This window comes from Oncorhynchus keta, chromosome 8, assembly GCF_023373465.1.
Source record: "Oncorhynchus keta strain PuntledgeMale-10-30-2019 chromosome 8, Oket_V2, whole genome shotgun sequence".
Taxonomy (NCBI): domain Eukaryota; kingdom Metazoa; phylum Chordata; class Actinopteri; order Salmoniformes; family Salmonidae; genus Oncorhynchus; species Oncorhynchus keta.
In genome coordinates this window covers 44,091,327-44,116,486 of record NC_068428.1, presented here as the reverse complement: position 1 = coordinate 44,116,486, position 25,160 = coordinate 44,091,327, and the positions used below count along the sequence as shown (strand labels likewise).

General features: G+C 44.0%; 2 protein-coding genes across 2 annotated transcripts in view; one reads left to right on the top strand and one right to left on the bottom strand.

Moving 5' to 3' along the window:
• Window positions 1-1,764: 1,764 nt before the first annotated feature.
• Window positions 1,765-14,458, bottom strand: LOC118374101 (prospero homeobox protein 1-like). Its single transcript, XM_035760457.2, has 5 exons — window positions 14,129-14,458; window positions 11,759-13,367; window positions 7,954-8,055; window positions 6,834-7,028; window positions 1,765-2,386 (listed from the first exon to the last, which is right to left on the bottom strand). The coding sequence occupies exons 2-5, from the start codon at window positions 13,364-13,366 to the stop codon at window positions 2,219-2,221; spliced, it is 2,073 nt and encodes a 690-aa protein (XP_035616350.1). The 5' UTR covers window position 13,367; window positions 14,129-14,458; the 3' UTR covers window positions 1,765-2,218.
• A 123-nt stretch (window positions 14,459-14,581) lies between these two features.
• LOC118374099 (dihydrolipoyllysine-residue succinyltransferase component of 2-oxoglutarate dehydrogenase complex, mitochondrial-like) overlaps window positions 14,582-25,160 on the top strand; it is a 20,218-nt gene continuing 9,639 nt past the window's right edge. The window contains exons 1-11 of the mRNA XM_052523341.1: window positions 14,582-14,743; window positions 19,403-19,436; window positions 19,959-20,001; window positions 20,210-20,274; window positions 22,903-22,942; window positions 23,025-23,035; window positions 23,148-23,203; window positions 23,405-23,513; window positions 23,635-23,763; window positions 23,927-24,000; window positions 24,176-24,273. Of these exons, the coding sequence (XP_052379301.1) occupies window positions 14,681-14,743; window positions 19,403-19,436; window positions 19,959-20,001; window positions 20,210-20,274; window positions 22,903-22,942; window positions 23,025-23,035; window positions 23,148-23,203; window positions 23,405-23,513; window positions 23,635-23,763; window positions 23,927-24,000; window positions 24,176-24,273 (722 nt within the window). The 5' untranslated portion in view covers window positions 14,582-14,680. The remainder of the gene's footprint in view (window positions 14,744-19,402; window positions 19,437-19,958; window positions 20,002-20,209; window positions 20,275-22,902; window positions 22,943-23,024; window positions 23,036-23,147; window positions 23,204-23,404; window positions 23,514-23,634; window positions 23,764-23,926; window positions 24,001-24,175; window positions 24,274-25,160) is intronic.

The window sequence follows — 25,160 nt, the reverse complement described above, 5'->3', positions numbered from 1 at the left end:
ACTCTGGAGTCACTCTAGAGAGAGTCACTACTGCATGCAGCTCTAGAAAGAGTCACTACTGCAGGCAGCTCTAGAGAGAGTCACTACTGCAGGCAGCTCTAGAAAGAGTCTCTACTGCAGGCAGCTCTAGAGAGAGTCACTACTGCAGGCAGCTCTAGAGAGAGTCACTACTGCAGGCAGCTCTAGAGAGAGTCACTACTGCAGGCAGCTCTAGAAAGAGTCACTACTGCAGGCAGCTCTAGAGAGAGTCTCTACTGCGGGCAGCTCTAGAAAGAGTCTCTACTGCGGGCAGCTCTAGAGAGAGGCACTACTGCGGGCAGCTCTAGAGAGAGGCACTACTGCGGGCAGCTCTAGAGAGAGGCACTACTGCGGGCAGCTCTCGAGAGAGGCACTACTGCGGGCAGCTCTCGAGAGAGAGGCACTACTGCGGGCAGCTCTAGAGAGAGGCACTACTGCAGGCAGGGAGTCACTACTGCAGGCAGCTCTAGAGAGAGTCACTACTGCGGGCAGCTCTAGAGAGAGGCACTACTGCGGGCAGCTCTAGAGAGAGGCACTACTGCGGGCAGCTCTCGAGAGAGGCACTACTGCGGGCAGCTCTCGAGAGAGGCACTACTGCGGGCAGCTCTCGAGAGAGGCACTACTGCGGGCAGCTCTAGAGAGAGGCACTACTGCGGGCAGCTCTAGAGAGAGGCACTACTGCGGGCAGCTCTAGAGAGAGGCACTACTGCGGGCAGCTCTAGAGAGAGGCACTACTGCGGGCAGCTCTAGAGAGAGGCACTACTGCGGGCAGCTCTCGAGAGAGGCACTACTGCGGGCAGCTCTCGAGAGAGGCACTACTGCGGGCAGCTCTCGAGAGAGGCACTACTGCCTCTACACTACGACTCAGTGATTTCCTGGAGATGCACTCAACAGAACACTGCAGCACCACTGGGGAGGGCGAATCAACTAATATTCCCGGGATATACGAAGACAAACCCACCAGCCATGTTTTGAGGTCACACCTGTTGTCTGATTGAAATATCCAATATGGAGCTTTTGATTTTGCCTTCTTTCCTCTTCCTGTGAGACGCGCTGAGACCTTTAGCAGAGACGTCAAGGTGAGTATATTGATATGATAAAAGGAGCGATGTGATGTAAACTAGTTTTGAAGTACGTCGGCTAAAAGAATGCTGTTATAGTCAAGTGTGCTGGCCGTCTCCTCCTTTTCGCCAGAGTCCATGCAAGTATGTACTGAATATGTCATGAATGGTATCGGGGTGACGTCAATGTTAAGTGAGTTTAGGTTTGACACGTTATACAGGCTTCATTGTTCTGATCACACCAGGCTCGTAGAATGAGACGCATGCTGACTTGCACCTAATTGTATATTAAAGGATTTTGTACTTGTGTGGATTGTGTTTGTTTGTTTTTGTCTGTCCAGTTGTTTCTTTACAACAGTTTAGAAACCATCAGTGGTCTCTTGAAACTTTAAAACGTTTTTAGATTATGTAATGCAATGATGCCGTCCCCCCCATTCACTAACATGCCTGAAACTGCCTTCGTAATTGACGCACACTGGAAAAATTCTAAATGAAGGTATCTTGTATTATTGCTAGATTGATCTGATGTAGCAAAAATACAACCTTAATTCACATGCGCCAACATGGATTTAATAATAGATTCTACAGCAAATTAGTACTCAGCCCTCTGATAGGTGGGAGTGACTGACATTAGATAGTTGTGGTGGGATGGTTTTAATAATAGATTCTACAGCAAGTTGACTGACTGACATTAGCATCCACTTCTCTCTATAGTTGTGTGTATAATGTACATGCGCCAACATGGATTTAATTAATAGATTCTACAGCAACGCATGCCTAAATATCAATCAAAATTGTATACATTCATTTTATTTTTTATTTTATTGAAACTACATTGCAATTTGCTCTACAATCCTCCTACTGTGAATATAAAAACGCAGCTGTGACATAGGCCTACTGTACAGCCACCCACACATTTCACACGGCGGACCTCTGAATGGGAAATGGGGTTAACCATGCTTATTTACCTTATACTGTTTTACCAAAACCGATTTACAGAACCTTCCACATTGACCATATATTGAAACACCGGGTACCCTGTCCTGCTGTTGTACTTTTAGCATGGCTTCGATACATGGCCCATGCGGGAAAATACACTTTGTTTTTAAATAAGGCAGCCTCCCTCTGTCTCTTTCTTTCTATGGTGTGAGGGGGGCTTTGAATTCAGCCGGGACGTCACTGTCCAGTTTACTGATGACCTTATAGATGGCTTTCTTCCAGGATGGGTCTGAGTCTCTGGCCAGGGAGATGGCGATGTAAAACTCCTGTAGTGTGATCTCAGCCACTTCAAGGAACCTGTCAGGAACCTGTAGATTAAAGGCACAACCTGTAAGATATATGTAAATGGACAATCTGCAATTCAAAAACAAGTCGCCACCATTTTGGTTTAAAACATTTTTTTTTAAATAAAATAAAAAAACGAATGGGTGTGGAGAAATGTAATGTAAATGCTTGAATGTATAGACAGAGCTATAGAGGCAAAGAATGGCCATCTGAGTTACAGCTCATATGGAACTCAGTTAACAGTAAGACATTCATTTGGCCATAATCTATGGATTTCACATTGACTGGGAATACACATGCATCTGTTAGTCACTGATACCTTAACAAAACTATTGTGGCGTGGATCAGACAACCAGACAGTATATGGTGTGACCAGCATTTGCCTCATGCAGCGCGACACATCTCCTTCACATAAGAGTTGATCAGGCTGTTGACTGTGGAATGTTGTCCCACTCCTCTTCAATGGTGGTGCGAAGTTGCTCGATCCAGAGCATCCCAAACATGCTCAATGGGTGACATGTCTGAGTATGCAGGTCATGGAAGAACTGGGACATTTTCAGCTTCCAGGAATTGTGTACAGATCCTTGTGACATGGGGCCGTGCATTATCATGCTGAAACATGAGGTGATGGCGGCAGATGAATGGCACGACAATGAGCCTCAGGATCTCGTCACGGTATCTGTGTGCATTCATAGTGGCCATCGACAAAATGCAATTGTGTTAATTGTTCGTAGCTTATGCCTACCCCATACCATAACCCCACCGCCACCATGGGGCACTCTGTTCACAACGTTGACATCAGCAAACCGCTCACCCACACGACGCCACACTCTGTCTGCCATCTGCTCGGTACAGTTGAAATCCATGAAGAGCACACTTCTCCAGCGTACCAGTTGCCATCGTCGGTTACGATGCCAAACTGCAGTCAGGTCAAGACCCTGGTGAGGACGAAAAGCACCTAGATGAGCTTCCCGGAGACGTTTCTGACATTTTGTGCAGAAATTCTTTGGTTGCGCAAGCCCACTCTTTCATCAGCTGTCCGAGTGGCTAGTCTCAGACGATCCCGCAGGTGAAGAAGCTGGATGTGGAGGTGCTTGGCTGGACTGGTTACACGTGGTCTGCATTTGTGAGGCCGTTTGGACGTTCTGCCAAATTCTCTAAAATGACATTGGAGGAGGCTTATGGTAGAGAAATGAACATGCAATTCTCTGGGGGATATTCCTGCAGTCGGCATGCCAATTGCACGCTCCCTTAACTTGAGACATCTGTGGCAAACTGCACATGTTAGAGTGGTCTTTTATTGTCCCCCAGTACAAGGTAATGATCATGCTGTTTAATCATCTTCTTGATATGCCACACCTGTCAGGTGGATGGATTATCTTGGCAAAGGAGAAATGCTCACTAACAGGGATGAAAACCCAATTGTGCAAGAAATTTGAGAGAAATAAACTTTGTGCATATGGACCATTTCTGGAATATTCTATTTCCGTTAATTAAACATGGAACCAACACTTTACATGTTTATATTTGTGTTCAGTGCACAGTCGTGGCCAAAAGTTGAGAATGACACAAATATACATTTTCACAAAGTCTGCTGCCTCAGTTTGTATGATGGCAATTTGCATATACTCCAGAATGTTGTGAAGAGTGATCAGATGAATTGCAAAGTCCCTCTGCCATGCAAATGAACTGAATCCCCCCAAAAACATTTCCACTGCATTTCAGCCCTGCCACAAAAGGACCAGCTGACATCATGTCAGTGATTCTCTCGTTAACACAGGTGTTAGTGTTGACGAGGACAAGGCTGGTGATCACTCTGTCATGCTGATTGAGTTTGAATAACAGACTGTAAGCTTCAAAAGGAGGGTGGTGCTTGGAATCATTGTTCTTCCTCTGTCAACCATGGTTACCTGCAAGGAAACACGTGCCGTCATCATTGCCTTGCACAAAAAGGGCTTCACAGGCAAGGATATTGCTGCCAGTAAGATTGCACCTAAATCAACCATTTATCGGATCATCAAGAACTTCAAGGAGAGCGGTTCAGTTGTTGTGAAGAAGGCTTCAGGGCACCCAAGAAAGTCCAGCAAGCACCAGGACCATTTCTTAAAGCTGATTCAGCTGTGGAATCGGGGCACCACCAGTACAGAGTTTGCTCAGGAATTGCAGCAGGCAGGTGTGAGTGCATCTGCACGCACAGTAAGGTGAAGACTTTTGGAGGGTGGCCTGGTGTCAAGAAGGGCAGCAAAGAAGCCACTTCTCTCCATGAAAAACATCAGGGACAGACTGATATTCTGCAAAAGGTACAGAGATTGGACTGCTGAGGACTGGGGTAAAGTCATTTTCTCTGATGAATCCCCTTTCTGATTGTTTGGGGCATCCGGGAAAAAAAGCTTGTCCGGAGAAGACAAGGTGAGCTCTACCATCAGTCCTGTGTCATGCCAACAGTAAAGCATCCTGAGACCATTCATGTGTGGGGTTGCTTCTCAGCCAAGGGAGTGGGCTCACTCACAATTTTGCCTAAGAACACAGCTATGAAGGAAGAATGGTACCAACACATCCTCCAAGAGCAACTTCTCCCAACCATCCAGGAACAGTTTGGTGACGAACAATGCCTTTTCCAGCATGATGGAGCATCTTGCCATAAGGCAAAAGTGAAAGTGGCTCGGGGAACAAAACATTGATATTTTGGGTCCATGGCCAGGAAACTTCCCAGACCTTAATCCCATTGAGAACTTGTGGTCAATCCTCAAGAGGCGGGTGGACAAACAAAAACCCACAAATTTTGACAAACATGCATTGATTATGCAAGAATGGGCTGCCATCAGTCAGGATGTGGCCCAGAAGTTAATTGACAGCATGCCAGGGCGGATTGCAGAGGTCTTGAAAAAGAAGGGTCAACACTACAAATATTGACTCTTTGCATCAACTTCATGTAATTGTCAATAAAAGCCTTTGGCACTTATGAAATGCTTGTAATTATATTTAAGTATTGCATAATAACATCTGACAAAAATATCTAAAGACACTGAAGCAGCAAACTTTGTGGAAATTAATACTTGTGTCATTCTCAAAACGTTTGGCCACGACTGTAGTTTGAGTTTTATAAAAAACATTTATATTTTGATTTTATGTGATTTAGTTTTAAGTGTTTTAGGTAGAGAAAGTAGTGGATTTGTTCCCTGTTAGCTAGTGATACATAGTGATGCACAAGTTAAGTCTGTCTGAAACATCACATTCTCCTGGAAGTGTTTACCCTCTTGGATTCTCAAGCTTGTAAACCACATTAGAAAATAGTTTGAAAAGCCCTTTGATTTTGACCCTTGAACCTTTGACACCCCCCCTCCAAAAAAAAAAAAATGACTAAAACTGAACATATTCATGTCGGTTTTTATTTTGGTTGTTTTTAAAGATAATAGTTTTAGTTTTTCAAACAAGTTTCTTTAATTATTTTTACTTTAGTTTATGAAATCGTTTTTTTTTTAAGGATTATTTTTAGTTTGAGTTTTTTTTTTAGTACACTAAAACTAAAAATAATCCTTAAAAAAAAACTAACCTTGGTAACAGCACGTTTTCTGATATACAAAGTAATTTTGTCACCTGGCTGGCAGACGTGTTGATGGTAAGTTATACATGCTTTTGAACTGTCAGTCTTTTCTTTGTCTTGTCATTTGTAGTCGTTTGTGATGTCGTTTGGCAAGATCACAATGCTTGGGTAAGTAAGCAGGCCGGTAGCAGGCTGGTTTGAATCCAGGTCCAGGGAAAGAAGTCAAAAGGAATTGGCAACAGGTTTAAATGCCTTGTTCAAGGGAACAACGGCAGGAGATTTTAAACCTCAAAAATAGTTCTAGGAGTATCCCTATTGCAATGCAGCTGACCCTGGGATCCAGCCAAAAATGTTAGTTGTGTGTGTGGGGTGTCCGGGAATTGTGTGTGGTGGGGGGTCAGAGTAGAATAAACAGTTGATTCTGTTGATGGATGAATAAAACTCATATTCTATTCTCCATTATGACATCAGACAGAATAACCAACATCAAATGTAATCAATTCCACCCCTCTGAACTATAAGGTTTTATATCTGTCTGGCCTATTGACCTTTGACCCATTTTTAAAGCGTTTTGTTTGTTTTCAACTCACCATACTTGAATTGATCTTTGTAGACGTGTACAGATTTAAAGCTTTAAAAAAATATATATATATCTGCTTAGACTTCCATGAACATACCTGTTGTACATGCTGACCACATATAAACAATGTATTGTGCATACCATCTTATCTTTGGATCAGATTGACTGTCTGTACAGGAATCCAGCTGAACACAATGGAGACGTAAGGGATGAAGTCATGAGCAGTACAATGAATTCAATCTGTGTGAATCCTTAATTAGCTAAACAGAATGTATGCTCGTGAGATCAGGATGGTCGTACGATTTTTTTTTTTTTTTTAATTTACGAATATGGAGATTTACAGTACCTGAAAGTCATTGGCCTTGTTGTAATGCATGTTGAGGGCTCTGAAGAGCTCCGAGTCTCTCGTCACTGCTACATCCCTCACACTGTTAACTCCCTTCACTCGGGCCTGGCGGGCAAACTTCTCCATCTGAATATAGTAGAACTCTCTGAAGTTACTGAACCATTTGATCAGCTGGGACGTGATACACCGAGTGAGCTGTATGGGGACGCAAAGAAACAAAACCATTTGGGTAAGTACATTATAAGTTTATTTTTAAAATGAGTGATAGTTATGTCTGGGTTATTTCACTTTGACGTCGGTTTCATTTAGTAGTTTTTAGTGAGAGAATTTTGTTCATCCAACTGTTTCTGCATTCTTTGTAAATATGTCAATAAATCATTTTATGAACTATTTTGAATAAAGCAAATTGCCCACAGATATGTGTGCAGTGATTTGTTTTCAATTAGGGTATTCTATCTCAACATTTCAGGTATTCGCTCTACCAGGACTTGTAACACTGGTAAAGGTCATTCATTCATATCTCTCGATATATGACACGCCATTTATAACACATTTAAATCTGTATACACTATATATACAAAAACATGTGGACACCCCTTCAAATTAGTGGATTTGGTTATTTCAGCCACACCCGAAGCTGACAGGTGTATAAAAATCGAGCACATAGCCATGCGATCTCCATAGACAAACATTGGCAGTAGAATGGCCCTTACTGAAGAGCTCGGGGACTTTCAACGTGGCACCGTCATAGGATGCCACCTTTCTAAAAATACATTTTAAAAAAGTCAGTTCATCAAATGTCAAAAGTGCTGTTATTGTGAAGTGGAAACGTCTAGGAGCAACAACGGATCAGCCGCGAAGTGGTAGGCCACACAAGCTGACAGAACAGGATCACCGAGTGCTGAAGCATGTTGCTCATGTCCTCGGTTGCAGCAACTCACTACCGAGTTCCAAACCACCTCTGGAAGCAACATCGGGAGCTTCGTGAATCGGGTTTCCATGGCCGAGCAGCCGCACGCAAGCCTAATGGGCAACTCCATATTAATGCCCATGATTTTGGAATGAGATGTTGGACGAGCAGGTGTCCACATACTTTTGGCCATGTAGTATATTTCATTACCTGGATATCGGAGAAAAAGGCTGTGAGCACGTTGGAGCTAGGGTAGCGAGTATAGAAGAACATCAACTTGGCTTTCTTCAGGTGGTGTGTGGTCAGACCCTCCTACAGATCAGGTTATGGAGCTAACAAATTTAGATGTTGTGTGGTCAGACCCTCCTACAGGTCAGGTTATGGAGCTAACAAATTTAGATGTTGTGTGGTCAGACCCACCTACCAGTCAAAAGTTTGGAGACACCTACTCATTCCAGGGTTTTTCTTCATTATTTTTTACTATTTTCTACATAGTAGAATAATAGTGAAGACATCAACACTGAAATAACATGTATGGAATCATGTAGTAACCAAAAAAGTGTTAAACAAATTAAAATACGTTATATTTGAGATTCTTCAAAGTAGCCACCCTTTGCCTTGATGACAGCTTTGCACACTTTTGGCATTCTCTCAACCAGTTTCACCTGGAATGCTTTTCCAACAGTCTCGAAGGAGTTCCCACATATGCTGAGTACTTGTTGGCTGCTTTTCCTTCACTCTGCGGTCCAACTCATCCGAAACCATCTTAATTGGGTTGAGGTTGGGTGATTGTGGAGGCCAGGTTATCTGATGCAGCACTCCATCACTCTGCTTCTTGGTCAAATGGCCCTTACACAGCCTGGAGGTGTGTTGGGTCATTGTCCTGTTGAAAAACAAATGATAGTCCCACTAAGCGCAAACCAGATGGATGGCATATCACTGCAGAATGCTGTGGTAGCCATGCTGGTTAAGTGTGCCTTGAATTCTAAATTAATCACTGAGAGTGTCACCAGCAAAACACCATCACACCACCTCCTCCATACTTCACGGTGGGAACCAGACATGCAGATATCATCCGTTCACCTACTCTACGTCTCACAAAGACACAGTGGTTGGAACCAAAAATCTCCAATTTGGACTCATCAGACCAAAGGACAGATTTCCACCGGTCTATTGTCCATTGCTCGTATTTCTTGGCCCAAGCAAGTCTCTTATTCTTATTGGTGTCCTTTAGTTGTTGTTTCTATGCAGAAATTCGACCATGAATGCCTGATTCACGCAGTCTCCTCTGAACAGTTGATGTATCTGTTACTTGAACTCTGTGAAGCATTTATTTGGGCTGCAACCTGAGGTGCAGTTAACTTTAATGAATGTATCATCTGCACCAGAGGTAACTCTGGGTCTTCCTTTCCTGTGGAGGTCCTCATGAGGGCTAGTTTCATCATAGCGCTTGATGGTTGTTGCGACTGCAATTGAAGAAACTTTCAAAGTTCTTTCAATTTTATAGATTGACTGACCTTCATCTCAAAGTAATGATGGACTGTCATTACTCTTTGCTTATTTGAGCTGTTTGTGCCATAAAATGGACTAGGTATTTTACCAAACCAATCTTCTATATACCACCCCTACCTTGTCACAACACAACTGATTGGCTCAAATGCATCAAGAAGGAAAGAAATTCCACAAATGTACTTTAACAAGGCACACCTGTTAATTCAAATGCATTCCAGGTGACGACCTCATGAAGCTGGTTGAGAGAATACCAAGAGTGTGCAAAGCTGTCATCAAGGCAAAGGGTGGCTACTTTGAAGAACCTCAAATCTAAGATTTGTTTAACACTTTTTTTGGTTACTACTTAACTCCATATGTGTTATTTCAATGTAGAAAATAGAAAGAAAACCCTGGAATGAGTAGGTGTGTCCAAACTTTTTTGACAGGTACTGTATATTCAGGTTATGGAGCTAAACAGATACAGATGGTGTGTGGTCAGACCCTCCTACAGGTCAGGTTATGTAGCTAAACGGATACAGATGGTGTGTGGTCAGACCCTCCTACAGGTCAGGTTATGGAGATAAACAGACACTACTCAAGTCATTCCATACATCAGAATAACATGAACGGGAGAAAATACATAGTATTCCTAAAGAAAATAAAGTCTACTCTAAAGAAAATAAAGTCTACTCTAAAGAAAATAAAGTCTACTCTATTTTTCTTTTCACGTCAATAGGTTTCACTGTGTTTCTACACTCCCTACTTCAATATTTATACAGTTTGAAAACAAGCTTCTGTTCCTGAGTCCCGACAATTACTTTCAAAGACAGATATTATTTTTTACATCAATGTTTTTCTCTGTCCTGTAATCATTAGACGACACTCAGACAGTAGAAGCAATTTCCTTTCGGAGTAGAGATCACAAGATCAAAGGGTAAATTCTCCTTGAAGTGCATCCTTCCACAGCTACTAATGCTCTCCCAAGCCTCATAGATATCGTTCTCCCGGATAGAGAAGAAAACTAAATAGATTTTTTTTTCCGTTTATAGACTATCCATGTGGTGCAGAGAAAGGTTATTATGAGACACTTAGCGAAAACCTCAAAGAAAGGCAATCTTTCTTAGGCACAGTATTGTGGATATGACTCATCCTACCGTTAAGCCAATTGCCTCTAAAGAAAGCCAACCAAAGAACCTATAATTTGGTGGAAATGAAAAATACAGATCGTCATGGTTGACCACAACATATTACAGATTTACTAAATCAATGAAAAGTATATAGTAGTATTCTTTAGTAAAATATTGGTGCAGAGCCGTGGTGTCGTGGTGACACTTCCTGTCACGTCACAAATACTTTTCACACCACCGGATACCAGTGGTGTAGAAAATACTTTAAAGTACTACTTAAGTATCTGTACTTTACTATTTATATTTTGGGGCGACTTTTACTTCACTACATTCCTAAAGAAAATGATATCCTTTTTTACACTCTACATTTTCCCTGGCACCCAAAAGTATTTGTTACATTTTGAATGCTTCACAGGACAGGAAAATGGTCTAATTCACCCACTTATCAAGAGAACATCCCTTGTCATCCTTACTGCCTCTGATCTGGAGGACTCACTAAACAGAACATCCCTGGTCATCCTTACTGCCTCTGATCTGGAGGACTCACTAAACAGAACATCCCTGGTCATCCTTACTGCCTCTGATCTGGAGGACTCACTAAACAGAACATCCCTGGTCATCCTTACTGCCTCTGATCTGGAGGACTCACTAAACAGAACATCCCTGGTCATCCTTACTGCCTCTGATCTGGAGGACTCACTAAACAGAACATCCCTGGTCATCCTTACTGCCTCTGATCTGGACTCACTAAACAGAACATCCCTGGTCATCCTTACTGCCTCTGATCTGGAGGACTCACTAAACAGAACATCCCTGGTCATCCCTACTGCCTCTGATCTGGAGGACTCACTAAACAGAGAACATCCCTGGTCATCCCTACTGTCTCTGATCTGGAGGACTCACTAAACAGAGAACATCCCTGGTCATCCCTACTGTCTCTGATCTGGAGGACTCACTAAACAGAGAACATCCCTGGTCATCCCTACTGCTTCTGATCTGGCGGACTTGCTAAACACAAATGCATCTTTTGTAAATGATGTTGTAGTGCCCATTGCTATCCGTACATTTTTAAAAACAAGAAAACTGTGCCGTCTGCTTTGCTTAATACATGTCATTTGAAATTATTTATACTTTTGATATTTAAAACCAAATACTTGTAGACTTTTACTCGAGTAGTATTTTACTGGGTGACTTCCACTTTTACTTGAGTAACTTTCTATTAAAGGTATCTATACTTTTTACTCAAATATGACAATTGGGTACTTTTTTTCCCCCACTGACAGAGACCGGGGTTCTGTTTCTCCTACTTGCCTGTGTCTCCCCATCTCATTTCCTTACTGTCTGAATAATGTGGTAAAACACAAACATGTAAATAAAATACTATTTTCAAAGGATACATTCAGCACATATGAGGTCCTCTTCACCATACTCTGAAAGCTACCATACTCCATCTTAACGTGAGGGAGACCGAGACTGTCCAGAAGCATATTATGCCCTGTGGCTGTGGGGTGGTGAACCTGTGGACTCCTGGGTGGCCTGGAGGTCACCTTGGACTTCACTTTGACCGGATCCCACAATAAGTCAACCATCTCTGGGGTAGGTAGACCCATGGTAGTAGGTCTACACGGGAGCCCTCCGAAGGTATCGTGATGGAAACCATTGTGTTTCAGGTTATCCAGTACTTGGTGGTCTTCCTGTAGATCAGTGGGGTGGTTGTATAGGAGGAGAGGCCTTTTCAATGTCAGGTTTAGAGAACATGGGCGAGTCATTGAAGCAGGCTTTTGAACAACCAGAGATAGAGCCTCGGTTTGAATCTCTGGTAGTTGTTGGGCCATACCACTCTTGGAACACGGGGGGAGTCGTGACATGCTGTCTACGTGGGTGGATGATGATGCTGGCTCATGAGAGCTGAGGAACACGGGCTCATCGTCTGTTTCCGCCATTCCCCCATCCTTGATGTGTAGCTGTGGTGCCTTGAATAATGTATGTGATATGTTTTTGAAAATCGAGTCAACGCTTGAGTTTACGGCTCTGGAGAGCTCATACTTGAGAATATCTGCTAGGAGTTTGTCTTCTTTGTCTGGGTTTGAGTGGATGTAGTCAGTTTGCTTGTGATTCTTCCACCCCAGATGACCTCTATCTAAAGGCCCTCCATTGTTAAACTCACTGTAAGGGTCCATAAACACCTCTGTCTCCGGGTATCCTTTGTTCCAAGTACTTTGGTGGTCGTCCTCCATTGCACCTGTTGAAAACGTCCCATCCCTGACGTCCTCCTGAGACTCAGTCTGATACTCGTAGATCTGGATGAACCTGGCCTGGAGTTGACCCAGGAGCCTCTGCATGGTCTGAAGCTGCTTCTTCAGGTGATGGCCTTCGTCCGTACTCTTTCCGCTAGCGCCCCCCGTCCTCAGGAGGTCCTGGTGCTGCGGCACCCTCTGTTTCCTTTTGCTCTCCTGTTTGTTTTCCACTGTCTCACTCTGAAGGTCATCGGAAGGAGTGGTTTCTCCATGTGTACAATGAACACTGGGACTGGGAGGAGAGACTGCTATGCCTCTGATGATGTTCTCTACTCTGGCACGCTTTGCCTGACGTCTATCCCCCAGCTCCAGGGTCCAGTCCTGGTTCCACCCGGCTCCATTGGGGCTGGCCCCGGTGGATGCCTGGCTGGCTGGAGACAGAGGCTCCATGGTGGTGCTGCTGCTCTTGGAAGAAGTGCTGCTGTGATGATCCACCAGTCTAGGGCTCGTCAAGGCAGAGAAGGAAATATGCGCCTCGGGGTTGTAATATGCAGCAGAGCTCTCCTGGAGGAGGGTCTGTTCACTCTCAACGGTTTTCTGTAGGAGCATAGAGATAAGGGATCCTCCGCTTGAGCGAGAGGAGGATGGAGGGGTGGACGAGTTGCATGTGTTGTCGTGTAGAAAGGAGGGAGGATGCTCTGCTCTGTCCTCTGGGTAGGTGCTGCTGGGGAAATGATGCATGCTGTGGTCCAGAAGGCTTGGGTTCATGCTTCATGCAAAATAAAGACAAATGTACTTTATCTTAATAAACGGTTTTAGAAATTAGACACAGTTCTACAGAAATCTTATTAAAGGAAAACACTATTGTTCATGGAAAACCAACAATATGGCAAAATGTAAAGTTATTTCCCCCAGAAAACAACATATAATTTTAATGATAAAACTATATTTAGAAGATCGGCTATAGTATTTATTAATAAATCAATAATTTTGCAATTGGTAATACCTATTCAATACTGTATTTTGTCCGTTAACAGCTCTTTGAAAGTTATACGTTTTGTGAAGTCAAATCTACCAGACAACAATAGCTGTATTCATAGTGTGCAACTCGTAGAATATTACTCACATTTTAACTCAAAACTATGTGGATATAATGTCAATGCTAGAAAGGGAATATATATCCTGTAAAGAAGCACAATTTAAATGTTTTTTATTTTTTATTTTTTTTAAATAAAATCTGTTGACTGATAAGACTGGAACGAGCACTACTTTTATAAGTGACGAAATGCTCTAATGTACCGTTGTTAGCAACAGACAAGTTTTAAGAACCAAATGACGACAACCTGCTATTCATTTGATGAAATCCAATCACACTATTTCTTTTAATAAAAAAAACATATATTTGAGCTATTACTTAAAAAAAAATCATTATCTTTGTTGAGAATATTGTTACAGCTTATCGTCTAAATTTCACCTGTCTTATTTCCTAAAATCCCACAGACACAAACAAGAAAAATGATGTCTGCCTACCTGTTGCTCAGAGTGAAGATAGCTGTCCAGAAAAGAGAGAAGAATTGATGCGTGCCACAGGAGAGGAGGGTTATTATAACAGGGCAATACTGTATTTCCTAGAACCCCATAAATCCACACAAGGAGGGGGCGTGGCACCTTAATAATATAAGCAACCTCATTATCGATTAGCTCATGCCATCAGCCTCTGTGGGAACGAAATGACAGACAAAACATTTCCTATTTGTTTTTGCACAATATCACACCGCATGTCTTTGAATGACGCGTGTTTTATTATTTAGCATTTTTTTTATTTCTATAAAATTGATCACAAAATACGATTTCTTCAATCATTTATAATATTTTAGACAACAAAACGCAGCCTGAAGTTCAGACTTTTGGAGTGTATGTAGTCAGGCCTGGTAGAATGAGCTACCTCCCCTATCATTAAAACGACATTAGTTTTGTCCCTCGTTGCTTTCCGTCGGCGCAGAGCCTTGACGACAGCTTCTACTGTCAGACCTTCGTTACCACTCTCCCATTTTTGGTCGGTTTACCACCACGGTTGAAGCTATGTTATCGCATTCCCGATGTCTTTCCCGGACACTCGGGCGGTCTCTGTCTGCTCTAAGTCAGGTAGGAGAGAAATACCGATTACATTTCCCGTGTACCGTAACCTTTGGAGTGAGGCAAAAACTTTTTTTTTTTGAACGCCATAGCTTAGCAGGGAATAGGCCTCACCCTGAACCCAAGGACATAATGACACCCGTCCTACTAACTATGTCTAACTAAGGAAATGGCTTGTTTCCCCCCCTCTCTCAATTCGTTATGAAATATAAATATGTTAGATATGCGTAGTTAGTAGGAATATCACCAAAACCAACTAACTCAGCTCGCTAAATTATGTTAAGACCAATCGGACTGTCACAGGTAGCTAAATCGGTTAAATTACCTTCGTTAGCTACCTGAGCTTATTAGCTAGCTACCATTATGCTATTCTTGGTTTTTTTTACTGGGATTTACTTGTTGGCGGTACCTGAATAGCTAGCTAAGTAGCTTGCTATCTAACCTTCTAGCTAGCGAGGTATCTAGCCTAGCTACCATAAGGTTACTAGCAAACTAGTTAGTTAATGTCCTCTACTGCTCTAATATCCATGTTGGGTTCCACATTAATAACAGGCGAGAGCTGTCATGGATGCAACATTTAATACCGCAGATGACTCGGACAGTAAACTAGCTGTTTCACATGTAGGATTGTCAAGACACACTTGAGCCACACCTCTCATGCATATGCTGCAGTGTTATTCCCCAGCTATTAGTTTGTTTTTGTGGTATATTTTACAGCTGACCTCTGTTTGAAACTTGCGCCAGAAATAGCCCGTCGTGTGTGTTTAGCTCATCTGTTATTAGCTGAGGAACGCTAAGCTCGGTTCTATTATATCGAGGAAGACGTCGGTGGTTGTATTAGATAAAGGTTTATTACGTTTTCATTTATGTTTTTATTAAGTATGAATTTCAGCACCCCGCGGAAGGGCATCAGTTGTAAAGGACAAACATAGGTACTGGTAAACGTTTTCAGAATTGATATTTGTACAAGTATCGACTGATGGTGTCCTCTCAATGTTGTAGCTAGCAAATCACACGATCAGTGATCAATACACAAGTCCGCCTCGATATAAGATAATGGAGTTGAGCTGTCTCTGCATCCCCACTTTCACTACAAGATAATAAGATAAATGGAGTTGAGCTGTCTCTGCATCCCCTCTTTCACTACTCCAAGATAAGTGGAAGCATCCCCACTTTCACTACAAGATAATAAGATAAATGGAGTTGAGCTGTCTCTGCATCCCCTCTTTCACTACAAGATAAGATAAATGGAGTTGAGCTGTCTCTGCTGTCTCTGCATCCCCACTTTCACTACTCCAAGATAATAAGATAAATGGAGTTGAGCTGTCTCTGCATCCCCTCTTTCACTACTCCAAGATAATAAGATAAGTGGAGTTGAGATGTCTCTGCATCCCCTCTTTCACTACACCAAGATAAGATAATGGAGTTGAGCTGTCTCTGCATCCCCACTTTCACTACAAGATAAGATAAATGGAGTTGAGCTGTCTCTGCATCCCCTCTTTCACTACTCCAAGATAATAAGATAAGTGGAGTTGAGCTGTCTCTGCATCCCCTCTTTCACTACACCAAGATAAGATAATGGAGTTGAGCTGTCTCTGCATCCCCACTTTCACTACAAGATAAGATAAATGGAGTTGAGCTGTCTCCGCTGTCTCTGCATCCCCACTTTCACTACTCCAAGATAATAAGATAAGTGGAGTTAAGCTGTCTCTGCATCCCCTCTTTCACTACTCCAAGATAATAAGATAAATGGAGTTGAGCTGTCTCTGCATCCCCACTTTCACTACAAGATAAGATAAAAGATAAGATAATAAGATAAGTGGAGTTAAGCTGTCTCTGCATCCCCTCTTTCACTACACCAAGATAAGATAAATGGAGTTGAGCTGTCTCCGCTGTCTCTGCATCCCCACTTTCACTACTCCAAGATAATACGATAAATGGAGTTGAGCTGTCTCTGCATCCCCTCTTTCACTACTCCAAGATAATAAGATAAATGGAGTTGAGCTGTCTCTGCATCCCCACTTTCACTACACCAAATTACACGACCAAGTCTGCTGTAGCAAAACGTCAGACTGTTACCATGGTTACGCCATGACATCGGTCTGAAAGAAGTCCCTGGTAAAAAAAAAAACTGCAATAAGACGCAATACATAGTCTCTATAAGGATGAATGTTAAATAAAATTATATTTACAATTACTTTACCGGTTGTACATGCTGGACTGAGTTTGGGGAACCCTGGTCGAGCGGACTAGTAGTCAGTAGACCTAATTGTATCAACTTTTATTAGGTAGTGGGGTTTAACAGATAAACTATTGACTGAAAAATGGCATACAAAAATAGAGACAGGGGCAAAACGTATCAAAGGGAAGGGGGGTAATGTGTGTCGAGGGGGGGGGGGTGTAAATGTGTGTCAAATGTTATTTGTCACATACACACGGTTAGCAGATGTTAATGCGAGTGTAGCGAAATGCTTGTGCTTCTAGTTTCCGACAATGCAGTAATAACCAACGAGTAATCTAGCTAACAATTCCAAAACTACTACCTTATACACACAAGTGTAAAGGGATAAAGAATATGTACATAAAGATATATGAATGAGTGATGGTACAGAGCGGCATAGGCAAGATGCAGTAGATGGTATCGAGTACAGTATATACATATGAGATGAGTATGTAAACAAAGTGGCATAGTTTAAAGTGGCTAGTGATACATGTATTACATAAAGATGCAGTAGATAATATAGAGTACAGTATATACGTATACATATGAGATAAATAATGTAGGGTATGTAAACATATTAAGTAGCATTGTTTAAAGTGGCTAGTGATATATTTTACATCAATTCCCATTATTAAAGTGGCTGGAGTTGAGTCAGTGTGTTGGCAGCAGCCACTCAATGTTAGTGGTGGCTGTTTAACAGTCTGATGGCCTTGAGATAGAAGCTGTTTTAGGTCCCTGCCTCTCGGTCCCTGCTTTGATGCACCTGTACTGACCTCGCCTTCTGGATGATAGCGGGGGGAACAGGCAGTGGCTCGGGTGGTTGTTGTCCTTGATGATCTTTTTGGCCTTCCTGTGACATCGGGTGGTGTAGGTGTCCTGGAGGGCAGGTAGTTTGCCCCCGGTGATGCGTTGTGCAGACCTCACTACCCTCTGGAGAGCCTTACGGTTGTGGGCGGAGCAGTTGCCGTACCAGGCGGTGATACAGCCCGACAGGATGCTCTCGATTGTGCTTGCTACCCTCTCCACTACTGTTTCATCGATGTGGATAGGGGGGGTGTTCCCTCTGCTGTTTCCTGAAGTCCACAATCATCTCCTTAGTTTTGTTGACGTTGAGTGTGAGGTTATTTTCCTGACACCACACTCCGAGGGCCCTCACCTCCTCCCTGTAGTCCGTCTCGTCGTTGTTGGTAATCAAGTCTACCACTGTTGTGTCATCCGCAAACTTGATGATTGAGTTGGAGGCGTGCGTGGCCACGCAGTCGTGGGTGAACAGGGAGTACAGGAGAGGGCTCAGAACGCACCCTTGTGGGGCCCCAGTGTTGAGGATCAGCGGGGTGGAGATGTTGTTACCTACCCTCACCACGTGGGTGCGGCCCGTCAGGAAGTCCAGTACCCAGTTGCACAGGGCGAGGGTCTCGAGCTTGATGACGAGTTTGGAGGGCACTATGGTGTTAAATGCTGAAGGTGTAGGTGATGGAAGGGGGGGTAACGTGTTTCAAAGAAGGAGCTCCCGAGCTCCCAAGTGGCTCAGCTCTCTAATGCACTCACTGCATCTCAGTGCTCGAGGCGTCACTACAGACCCTGGTTTGTTTCCACAACCGACTGTGATTGGGAGTCCCATAGGGGCGGTGCACGGTGACTCATTCACTGTGTTGTCCCAGCATCGTTCACTGGCAGTTCTGTGGCATTCAACTCCAGCTGTGCTGTTAGAACTGGGGGGGTCAAGGCGACTCATTCACTGTGTCAGTTCTGTGGCATTCAACTCCAGCTGTGCTGTTAGAACGGGGGGGTCAAGGCAACTCATTCACTGTGTCAGTTCTGTGGCATTCAACTCCAGCTGTGCTGTTAGAACGTGTCTGGATTCAGGAACACGTCATGGCCAGATGTTTTGTCTCCTTATGCTGAGATGCAGAGTGACCATGAAAGCAGGGGTGTTTTCAGTTACAACAGAACTGTGCGCACCGTTAATATCAATGGAAACGGTGCTGTACTGAACGTTCTGTAGATAAAAAGCTGTGATTATGGTGTCCCAGAGGTCTATTGTGTAAAGTGTGCTGATTTCAGTCACACCCATATAAATCAGCCCACACCTCACCCACCAAATGGATGCAAAATGTCCCTAAAGGACTGTTGGAAGAATGGCGCGCACCGTTTTGGGGGGAAACCTTTTATTTGGGGTACAAACCGTTAAGCAACGTAGCAAACACTGAACTGAACGCACCCCAGTTCTCAGTTGTTGTTTTTTACTTTGCCCCTTTGGCTTCAAAGCTGTTTGTTTGAATCAGAGAGATATTTAATCTAAGCACACCTTTGCCTCCACTGCTACATATTCAAAGCAAGCAAGCATATTGAATGATGAGGTAGGCCGGGTTTTGATTCTGAAGCAGCCCGGCGAAGAATTCAATTGAAAGGATATTTATCTTCCTCCCGTTCCCATTTATTTTCAGGGGAATAATGTGCTGGCTGGAAGGACTGCTTCAGGTGAGTGGGCCTCTCTCTTTCTCCTCTGTCTGTAGGGTTGAGCAGTACAGGGTCCTGTTCATTAAGGCACACCGTAACAAAACGATTTGCAATGGAAAACAAACAAAAAAAACACGCTTTCCTCATTGGACAAATCCATGTAAGCCCTTTCCCCGTTTCAGTCTGTTTTGTTTCCGTTTTGTGCCTGATGAACACAGCCCACCCAGGACTAATGTAAGATCAGAGGCCTTTGTTCCTCGTAATAAATCTGAATAAACAAGCCCTGTATGGATGGTGATTCATGGCTCAGAAGACTGTAATGCCCATGAAGTATCAAAGAGCACTGGAGGGCCTGTGAGTGGTTAAATATGCCCCATCATCAAGGAGCTGTTTATGTATTCGCACGGCCCAGGGTTCTCAAGAAGACTGACTCAACAGTGGCAGCCATGGTTATCACTGTTGATAATAATCATATCCCTTTCTCTCTCTCTCTCCCCCCTCTTTCTTCCCTTCTCGGTCTGTCTTCGTTTTATCTCCTTGAAGGCCTATCCGTTGGCAACAGGGTTGTCTACAGGAACAGTCAGTCGTAAGTGTCCTCTGTCCTGGGTTTCCTGTCCGTATGTTTTGCCTCAGGCTGAACAAACGAAAATCTGAAGATGACTGATGTCTGCTACAGAGATACTGTTCAGTCATTTAGTGTGTGTTGCACTAGTTTTAAGCCACTTGTTCTTACAACGGGCCTCATTTATAGCCTGCTACATAATGACATGTTTTCTTCTTCTGTTGTTACGTAGATTTGAGTCTCCGTCATCAGTTGGTGTCTTCCACATCAGATACTTCAAGACGTCTGCAGCGCACAGTACGTATTTAAACCACTGTCTCGTCTGTGTCCTGTGTATTTAAACCACTGTCTCGTCTGTGTCCTGTGTATTTAAACCACTGTCTCGTCTGTGTCCTGTGTATTCAAACCACTGTCTCGTCTGTGTCCTGTGTATTCAAACCACTGTCTCGTCTGTGTCCTGTGTTTCAAACCACTGTCTCGTCTGTGTCCTGTGTATTCCTGTTTTGTGTCCTCCTGTGTATTCAAACCACTGTCTCGTCTGTGTCCTGTGTATTCAAACCACTGTCTCGTCTGTGTCCTGTGTATTCAAATCAGTCCGTCTGTGTCCTGTGGCCGTTTGTGTCCTGTAATAAACCACTGTCTCGTCTGTTCAAATAAACAAGTCTGTGTCCTCTGTGTCTGGATCAAACCACTGTGTCCTGTGTATTCAAACCACTGTAATCCTGTGTATTCAAACCACTGTCTCGTCTGTGTCCTGTGTATTCTGTGTATTCAAACCACTGTCTCTCTGTGTCCTGTGTATTTAAACCACTGTCTCGTCTGTGTCCTGTGTATTCAAACCACTGTCTCGTCTGTTCCTCAAACCACTGACTCTGTGTCCTGTGTATTCAAACCACTGTCTCGTCTGTGTCCTGTTATTCAAACCACTGTCTATCTGTGTCCTTTCAAACCACTGTCTCGTCTGTGTCCTGTGTATTCAAACCACTGTCTCGTCTGTGTCCTGTGTATTCAAACCACTGTCTGTCTCGTCTGTGTCCTGTGTATTCAAACCACTGGGTCTGTGTCCTGTGTATTCAAACCACTGTCTCGTCTGTGTCCAAACCACTGTCTCGTCTGTGTCCTGTGTATTCAAACCACTGTCTCGTCTGTGTCCTGTGTATTCAAACCACTGTCTCGTCTGTGTCCTGTGTATTCAAACCACTGAATTCAAACCACTGTCTCGTCTGTGTCCTGTGTATTCAAACCACTGTCTCGTCTGTGTCCTGTATTCAAACCACTGTCTCTGTGTCCTGTGTATTCAAACCACTGTCTCAGTCATCTGTGTCCTGTGTATTCAAACCACTGTCTTTCTGTGTCCTTGTTCTCAAACCACTGTCTCGGTCTGTGTCCTGTGTATTCATTCTGTGTCCTGTGTCAAACCCTGTGTATTCAAACCACTGTCTCGTCTGTGTCCTGTGTATTCAAACCACTGTCTCGTCTGTGTCCTGTGTATTCAAACCACTGTCTCGTCTGTGTCCTGTGTATTCAAACCACTGTCTGTCTGTGTCCTGTGTATTCAAACCACTGTCTCGTCTGTGTCCTGTGTATTCAAACCACTGTCTGTCTGTGTCCTGTGTATTCAAACCACTGTCTCGTCTGTGTCCTGTGTATTCAAACCACTGTCTGTCTGTGTCCTGTGTATTCAAACCACTGTCACTGTCTCGTCTGTGTCCTGTGTATTCAAACCACTGTCTCGTCTGTGTCCTGTGTATTCAAACCACTGTCTCGTCTGTGTCCTGTGTATTCAAACCACTGTCTCTGTGTCTGTGTCCTGTGTCCTGTGTATTCAAACCACTGTCTCGTCTGTGTCCTGTGTATTCAAACCACTGTCTCTGTGTCTGTGTCCTGTGTATTCAAACCACTGTCTCGTCTGTGTCCTGTGTATTCAAACCACTGTCTCGTCTGTGTCCTGTGTATTTAAACCACTGTCTCGTCTGTGTCCTGTGTATTCAAACCACTGTCTCGTCTGTGTCCTGTGTATTCAAACCACTGTCTCGTCTGTGTCCTGTGTATTCAAACCACTGTCTCTTGTCTGTGTCCTGTGTATTTAAACCACTGTCTCGTCTGTGTCCTGTGTATTCAAACCACTGTCTCGTCTGTGTCCTGTGTATTCAAACCACTGTCTCGTCTGTGTCCTGTGTATTCAAACCACTGTCTCGTCTGTGTCCTGTGTATTCAAACCACTGTCTCGTCTGTGTCCTGTGTATTCAAACCACTGTCTCGTCTGTGTCCTGTGTATTCAAACCACTGTCTCGTCTGTGTCCTGTGTATTCAAACCACTGTCTCGTCTGTGTCCTGTGTATTCAAACCACTGTCTCGTCTGTGTCCTGTGTATTCAAACCACTGTCTCCTGTGTCCTGTGTATTCAAACCACTCTCTCGTCTGTGTCCTGTGTATTCAAACCACTGTCTCGTCTGTGTCCTGTGTATTCAAACCACTGTCTCGTCTGTGTCCTGTGTATTCAAACCACTGTCTCGTCTGTGTCTGTGTCCTGTGTCCTGTTCAAACCACTGTCTCTGTGTCTGTGTATTCAAACCACTGTCTCCTGTGTATTCAAACCACTGTCTCGTCTGTGTCCTGTGTATTCAAACCACTGTCTCGTCTGTGTCCTGTGTGTATTCAAACCACTGTCTCGTCTGTGTCCTGTGTATTCAAACCACTGTCTGTGTCTGTGTCCTGTGTATTCAAACCACTGTCTCGTCTGTGTAAACCCTGTGTCCTGTGTATTCAAAACTGTCCACTGTCTCGTCTGTGTCCTGTGTATTCAAACCACTGTCTCGTCTGTGTCCTGTGTATTTAAACAAACCAGTCTGTGTCCTTGTATTCAAAATCAAAAATCTGTGACTCTTGACATCTTTGTATTCAAACCACTTTTTTTCCGACCAGGGGATGAGGTTGTCAAACCACTGTCTCGTCTGTGTCCTGTGTATTCAACCACCCCTCCGTTCTCTGACTGTCTCGTCTGTGTCGATCAAACCAGTATTCAAACCAGGGTGTCCGTATTTCAGGTGGGAGAAAGGTCAGTGTCCTGGATTGTTTAGTTTTTTTGTGGAGCCCCGGCTTCCGGTTAGTATGTTGTTCCCAGGTAGATTTTGTGCAGGACAGTAAAACCTTCCTTTGGCCTTTTCCAGCTGTTGGAGATTCAGTGAAAGAGGATGAGGTGGTGTGTGAGATCGAGACCGACAAGGTACTGTGAACACTAAGAAGTCGCACACTGGAATGGAATACGAAAAATATATATATAGCCTTGACCTTTATGTCAAACAAAACATTTTACGGAATAAAGAAATGGCGTTGGTGATCGGATATTTAGAAAAGGCGAGCTGTCGAATCCTGAGTTTGTAATTTCAGGAACTGTTTTGATGTGAAGACTACGTTTTTCTCTCAGACCTCGTTGCAGGTGCCGTCTCCGGCGGCCGGTGTGATCACGGAGCTGCTCGTGCCAGATGGAGGGAGAGTGGAGGCCGGGAATCCCCTCTTCAAACTCAAAAAAGGAGGTAACGCTCTTCCTCTTCTCTCTCGTCCAACTGATCCTTTGATCTTCATACACGTAGTACCGTTCCTATCAGGAGTTGATCTGAAAATCACGATGTCAATGTCTTCTTCTCCTCTGGTCAGCTGCAGCAGTCGCTTCTGTCCCGGCAGCAGAGGCCCCTGCAGCAGCCACTGCTCCAACCCCGGCTGCCATCCCCGTCGCCATGCCCGCGGTGCCTCCCGTGCCAACACAAGCAGCCCAAGCCAAACCTGGTACGTCAGCTGCTCAACTGTTATAAAAGTGCATTTAGATTCATGTTTAACTTCAGTAGAATTATATAAAATATATATATATATTTAAGCGGGGTTCTCACAATTTTCTTTATCATTATAAGCTTCTTTTTTTTGCATAAATTCTGTCTTATGCTCTCTTTAGTTTCTGCAGTCAAGCCCAGCGCACCAGCAGCACCAGCAGAACCAGCAGCCCATGGGGCCAGGACAGAGAGCAGGGTAAGGCCTCTCCACACCTGGCCAGCTTCAGGCCAACACTCCCATACTAACACAACAAGATGAAATGGCAGGGGAAAGCCTTAGGCTAGTTTCAAACCAAGAGAAGGGGTCTTGCTGTGATTTGATTGAGATACCAGACAGATGCTCCCAACCAATTGTCTTATTATTCGTCCAGGTCAAGATGAATCGTATGAGGCTGAGGATCGCTCAGAGGCTAAAAGAGGCTCAGCAGACTTGTGCCATGCTCACCACCTTCAACGAGATAGACATGAGGTGACCGTCCAACTTTATTTGTCCTCTATGGTCAAGTGGCTCCAGCGCAACAGCGGGTGCAAACATGCACATATAGACACTTCATAAATGGCCTGTTGTTTACCCTTGGAAATGTTGTTGTTGACCAAAATGACCAACCAGTAGGGAAGCTCCATGAAGATGTTTTCCTGAAACGACACACACCCCCCTGCTGTAATGAATGCTCTCTCACATCCCTCACCCCCTGCTGTAATGCTTGTTCTCTCACATCCCTCACCCCTGCTGTAATGAATGTTCTCTCACATCCCTCACCCCCTGCTGTAATGCTTGTTCTCTCACATCCCTCACCCCCATGCTGTAATGCTTGTTCTCTCACATCCCTCACTCCCTGCTTTAATGAATTCTCTCTCACATCCCTCACCCCCTGCTGTAATGCTTGTTCTCTCACATCCCTCACTCTCTGCTGTAGTGCTTGTTTTCTCACATCCCTCACCCCCTGCTTTAATGAATGCTCTCTCACATCCCTCACCCCCCTGCTTTAATGAATGCTCTCTCACATCCCTCACCCCCTGCTGTAATGCTTGTTCTCTCACATCCCTCACTCTCTGCTGTAGTGCTTGTTTTCTCACATCCCTCACCCCCTGCTGTAATGCTTGTTCTCTCACATCCCTCACCCCCATGCTGTAATGCTTGTTCTCTCACATCCCTCACCCCTGCTTTAATGAATGCTCTCTCACATCCCTCACCCCTGTTTTAATGCTTGTCTCCCATCCCTCACCCCCTGTTTTAATGAATGTTCTCTCATATCCCTCACCCCTGCTGTAATGCTTGTTCTCTCACATCCCTCACCCCCTGCTGTAATGCTTGTTCTCTCACATCCCTCACCCCCATGCTGTAATGCTTGTTCT